This window comes from Cnephaeus nilssonii, assembly GCF_951640355.1.
Source record: "Cnephaeus nilssonii genome assembly, chromosome: 21".
NCBI lineage: Eukaryota > Metazoa > Chordata > Mammalia > Chiroptera > Vespertilionidae > Cnephaeus > Cnephaeus nilssonii.
In genome coordinates this window covers 37,189,519-37,195,518 of record NC_137092.1, presented here as the reverse complement: position 1 = coordinate 37,195,518, position 6,000 = coordinate 37,189,519, and the positions used below count along the sequence as shown (strand labels likewise).

The 6,000-nt window shown below is 42.0% G+C and overlaps 1 protein-coding gene across 2 annotated transcripts in view; it reads right to left on the bottom strand.

Moving 5' to 3' along the window:
* Positions 1–2,169: 2,169 nt before the first annotated feature.
* Positions 2,170–6,000, bottom strand: part of SLAMF6 (SLAM family member 6) — a 32,328-nt gene continuing 28,497 nt past the window's right edge. Inside the window, exons 6-8 of one of the 2 annotated variants that reach the window (XM_079761654.1) lie at positions 4,796–4,875; positions 3,011–3,085; positions 2,170–2,448 (exon numbers count right to left, since the gene is read on the bottom strand). In XM_079761654.1, the coding sequence (XP_079617780.1) occupies positions 2,446–2,448; positions 3,011–3,085; positions 4,796–4,875 (158 nt within the window). In that variant the 3' untranslated portion in view covers positions 2,170–2,445. The remainder of the gene's footprint in view (positions 2,449–3,010; positions 3,086–4,795; positions 4,876–6,000) is intronic. The other variant, XM_079761655.1, reaches the window with a different exon arrangement.

Sequence of the window (6,000 nt, the reverse complement as noted above, 5' to 3'; positions counted from 1 at the left end):
AAATTTCAGTTTTATGTAAGAGGCGTAAGTCCCAGAGATCTATTGTACAGCATAGTGTCTATAGTTAACAATATTGTATCGTATACTTAAAAATTTGCTAGGAGGGCAGATCTTAGGTTAAGTATTCTTAGCACACACACAAAAACTACCAATTAAAAAAAAGTGTAGAGGAAACTTTCGGAAGGCATGGATATGTTTACAGTATTGATTGTGGTTGTGGTTTCACGAATGTATACTTATCTAAAAACGCATCAGTTATATGCATTAAATGTGTAATTTTGGCATGTTAATTATACCTCAATAAATTGTTTCTTTAAAAAAAGACATTAAAATATATTGAACCCACAAAATATCATGAAATTCTTCCTAGGGGAAGAAGAGCATTATTTATCAAATGGGGTAAAAGAAGGGAGTATGAGAATTTGAGCAGAGAAAAGGCAGGAAATGATAAGAAAGCAGGGCTCAGACAATGTATCCTCTCTTCTTTCGTATTTCTTGAAGGTTTGTGAGAAAATCTGTCGGTTCAGGATAATGTAATTTAATAACAACAGCAACAACAGTAGCTAACATTTATTGAGCACTTTTATGAGCTAAGCCCTATGCTGAAGACTTCAGTACATTATCTTATTTAATTCTCACACAATTTTATAACACATTCATTCATTTACTTAAAATAATTGTTGAACATTTTCTATGTGCTAGATACTGTGTTAGGTGCTAGGGAAAGAGTGATAAATAAAATTATTATGGTCCCTATTCCTGGAAAGTTTATGGGCTAGTAGGAGAAACTCACATTACTAGTAAACCAATGTAAATAAATATGTTTTGCCATATGATAAATGACATGGCAGTGTGACAGAAAAATGGGGAGAGCTCCCGGATAGAGAGGTCTGAGAAGGTTCTTTTAGAAGGCGACATATATAGGCTGAGACCTAAAGAATGAGGAAGAGCCTTAGGGCAGATGTGAATAATTCTACCTTATTAAAGAACTCTTTCCTTTAATGGAGGAGCTGAAAGACGATCAGGGAGGATAAACAGAGATAGCGGTGGGAGAGTGATAATAGCTGAGGCTGGAGATGGGCCAGAGACCATCCAGGGTCATGGAGATGCAATTTCGTTCTGAGTGCATGGAGAAATACTGCAGAGTTTTAAGCAGACAAGTGAAAGATCTGATTTATATTAAAAAGACTACTCTGGCTGTCTTTTGGAAAATGGGGTAGAGGGAGGTAAGAGCAAAACTGGGGAGAGTTGTTCAGAGTTTACTGTAGCATTCCAGGTTAGAGATGATAATGATTGGATATGGGATGCTGGTTGAAGATTTGTAAAGAAGTGGATAAGGTTCAGAAGTATATTTGGAGGTAGAGTCCATAGGGCCTGGTGATAGAGAAGCTGGAGTCAAAGATAACTCAGGCTCCTGGTTTGAGCAATAGGGCTGATGTATCACCACCCTCCTTTTTCAGTCTAGGAGACCAAAGCTCCAAGAGCTTAGGTAGCATGTTCCAGGAGATATGTCTAGTACATGACTTGAGCATATCCAATTCCAAAGACAACACACGTAATCAACACACTGTATTCTCTCCCAAAGTAACCATACTCATTTGGCTCACACAGACAAAGCGATCCTCATGTGTCACAATTCTGCTGCTTTCTAAAAGGAGAGAAGTGGTTGTCTTCTGGATTAGAGTCTCTCCATCAACCATAACTCCATTTGCTTAGTTACCAAAGGGAAAGTCAATATCCAGGCATGTTATCTGAAGCATGTTTTGTCCTGGAGCAGATTAGAAATTGTTATTTTGATCACAGGCTGCAAATGATGTTATTCCCTAACCCATTGTATGTCATAAGGGTAGACGCAAGCGGTGGACCTTCCCCACACTCCACGTGCGTCTATAAAGAAAAAATGTTTTCCCTAAGTGGCAGCCCTGACCAACTTCAAAATCATTTTTCGTGAAAATTTTCAGCTGAAAATATTCAAGAACACCCGAATTGTGATATATAATATATATATATATATATATATATATATATATATATATATATATATAATTTTATTATTATTATTTTTTTATTGTCTAAAGTTTTACATGTCTTCTTTTTCTCCAATTAACCCCCTCTCCCCAGCCATTCTTACCCCAGCCAAGCCCCCACCGCCCCAGTGTCTGTGTCCATTGTATTCTCTAATATGCATCAATATATATTTTTTAATAATATCCATTGCAAATTTGGACACGTGGCAGTTAACTGGTGTTTGACCTAGGTAAGCAGGTTCAAGTCTGAAGAACTGGAAGTGATAATCCTAGATATTCAACTTCTGTTTTCAGGCAGAAATCCCGCTCTGGTGTCTCCCATGGGATCAGGAGAAGATGTGTCATTCCTGAATTCCTTTGAGACATTTCAGCAACTTAGACGATGTTGTCAAGAACAGCTGCCATGGAAGGAATGGGCTTACTTTAATGGGAAAAAGAGAAAAATGAAGTAGGTTAATAAGGACCAGAGCCCCAGGCCAGACCCCATGGCTACAGAGGAGGTCTGCAGAGCACCAGAAGGCAGGTAGCATAAGCAGAATTAAAACACAAGTAGGCTGAAAGCGTAGATATGCATGGTGATCCTAATACAACAAAACTTTTCAGATATGTTTTGGTGATGTCCTGAGGCTTTTTATATTCTGCTGGCATTATTCATCTATAAAATGGCTCCTTAACTTAAAAAAAATTATATATATATTTTTATTGAATTCAGAGAAAAAGGGAGAGGGAAAGATAGAAACTTCAATGATGAGAATCATTGGTTGGCTGCCTCTTGCACGCCCCCGACTGGGGATGGAGCCCACAACTAGGGCATGTGCCTTTGGAATCAAACCTGGGACCCTTCAGTCTGCAGGCCGACACTCTATCCACTGAGCCAAACCAGCAAGGGCAAACATGGCTCCTTAACTTTTGCTTTCTTTGCAAAGTCATAGGTCTGATGAGAGAGGTAAGAATGTAAGAACATGGGGCAATCATGGGCTTACCTGTTTGGGTTGACAAATTGTGGAGTAAATTGTAGAGGAATCATTATTTTTCATAGGTATTGGGATTCCCGTTTTCTAAAAAAAGGAATCATACTCATTTGGCTCACACAGACAAAGAGATACTCATGCAAAGATATATTCCCAGAGAAAGGAAGTGTGACAGAGTTCTCCAGGAGGAAGGCTAGGGAGTGCTTAGCAAGGGGAGCTAGAGACCAAACACCACCAGCTCTCAAATCTGTGAGTTTAGTGGCATTTTCTGACCCCCAAATAGAAGCACACCCCAGCAAACCAGTAGGATCAAGAACCAAAGACAGAAGGGTGACTTTCTTAGCAAGTGTTGTGAAGAAAGGAAACATTCTTGTCCTGAACCCAACTCCACTATCTTTTGTCTCAGATCTCTACTGGTTATACCTGGATGGTGCTGCCTGCTCTATTTTATCCCTGTGGTTGTAATTGCCTGGTCATCAAGTCATTGGGTTCTCAGGGGGAACCGGTAGGAGAAACATCTGGTATTAAGAGTGGCTCTGCTTGGAATACAAAATATAGCAATAACAGAAGTCCCCTATGCTCAGAGGTTTTGACATTTAAAATTAATTAAGAAATATATAGGATGTTTTCAAGACCTCCAAAACTCTCCAAAGTACAATTTTACATTAAAGAAAAAGTTAAATTTGCAGATTAGTTTCTTGAGAGTGATTCATCTTGTCTTCAAGAGGAAATGGGAAGGACAATAGAAATATCTGAACAAGCCCTCGCTGGTTTGGCTCACTGGATAGAATGTCAGCCTGCAGATCGAAGGGTCCTGGGTTGGATTCCCGTCAAAGGCATGTACCTCGGTTGCAGGTTCCTCCCCGCCCAGGCCCTGGTCAGGACTCATGCAGGAGGCAAGCAATTGATGTGTTTCTCTCACATCGATATTTCTCTCTGTCTTTCCCTCTCTCTTTCACTCTCTCTAAAAATCAATGCAAAAATATCCTCAGGTGAGGATTAAGAAAAAAAACCCAAAAAAACAAGAAATATCTGAATAAGAGTTTCCCTTCATGTTCCCTTTCTTCAAGGAGCCTGCTTTACAAATACCTGTGAGGGGCTGTATGAGGGGATCAAAGGTTTCTAGCTAGACTATTGCTTCCGTCAGTTGGAGAATGAGTCTCTGGACTTGTTTTCAGATGACATAGAAACTGGCCTGCCAGGATGTGTTCTTTAGAATTGTACCGCTTGCAGGTGGTGGGGAATTGTTGATGCCTGACCAAGGCCTTCCGGTTATGTTGTTAGAGGGGTGGGGAGGATTGAGGTTTGCTCATGTCTTTATTGCCCTCTACTGTGAAGCGGTTGCAAATTCCTGTCCCTCTTCTCTTGAGAGACTGCTTCTGATCACTGCTATTTTCCCTGCTACCGATCTGTCTCCTCTGGAAACTCTCAAACTTAATGGAACTTTGATCCACTCAGCAAATATTTACTGAGCATCATGCTAAGACATAGGGGAAGAGAGAGGAAGACATAATTTTTACTTGCAGGCAGCTTGTAATTAAGCTGGAGGGACCAGACTTCCTGATGCATTAAGCAGTGAGAGAGCAGTGTAGCGAAGGGTATGAGTCAACATTCCTTTGGGGTGAGAGCGGTTGGGGCTGGAACGGTCCTGCGTAGAACCTTGTAGCTATCTGTAGCCTTCTCCTCTCCTCAATGGTGTACATCATTTGGATTAGTCAAATGATTGTGGTGACAAGTTTTTGAATAATGACTATAAAAATAATGCTAATGATGGAGTACAAAGCCGAAAGGACTCACCGTGTTTGGATGAGTGACCCGAGCGTACACAGTGTTCTCTGCACAGGTTGACTCATTCCCTGAGTCCCTCGGGGTCTCTGCTGAAAACACAGAGCGGCCCAGTCAGTTGCAGAAGCGCTCTCCCAGGACCTTGCCTACCCTGGGGCACTTTCTGGCCCTGAAGGTGCAGTTGTTCAAGGCATTGCCATTCCTTAAGGTTCATTCATTTTTGACAGTCTTTGACATTCTGGGTTGAACCAGAAACTTCTCAATCATGTGATCTGTTTTTGACCTCATCTCTTGGGGGGCACATAGTCTTGAGGTACCCTAAAGATTCAGCCTCCCGTTGAATTCACATGTGAGCAAGGAAGCGCCTAGGACCAAACAGTACCATGTACTTAGGAGCTAGCGAACCTCACTGGCCAGGGTAATGGAGCTGGATTATTTCACATACCTGTGATTAAACCTTTCAGGGGTCCTTAGGTTGGGTTTGATTATATTAGAGACTAGAGGCCCGATGCACGAAATTCGTGCAAGAGTAGGCCTTCCTTCCCTTGACTGCTGGCACCGGCTTCCCTCGGGCACCCAGGACATAGGCTTCCCTTGCAGCCCTGGCTTCATCGGGAAGGACATCTGGTCTAATTAGCATATATGCTTTCATTATTATAAATAAGGAACTGTAGGCTCAGAAAATTCAATTGACTTGGCACAAAATTATACAGGAAGTGACCGAATAAGGAACTTAAGTGCATACCTTCTGACGCCAAATCTCATGCCATGTCCTCTACACATGACATCCTATATCTCTCCCCCAGGAAATGAGACTCAGTGCTAATCTGCATTGAGTCTGCATTCCAGTGTCTCTATAACATTTTCTCTTTTGATTGTTTTTACTCAATTCCCACACCCTGGATGAACAGAGTGATGGGGTCAGGCAGTTTGTCTTTGGGCCTTTGATGCTCTCATCCTACACTTGCCCTGGACTTGCTGGGTGATAGTGGACAGGCCATGAGCCCGTTCACTGGCACTTAGTTTTCCATCAGCGGGGTGGGGGTGGGGGGGGAAGGGCCCTAATCCCACTCCAAGAAATTGTGTCAGTGACTGGTCCACATGCTTGTAAAGGACCCCGTAGGTCCCACAGGGGACAAACGTGCACAATGACAGGTTCTCCCCTTGTGCCATCTGGTCCATCTGAGTAATGACATTCTGACTCCATCCTCTCCAAT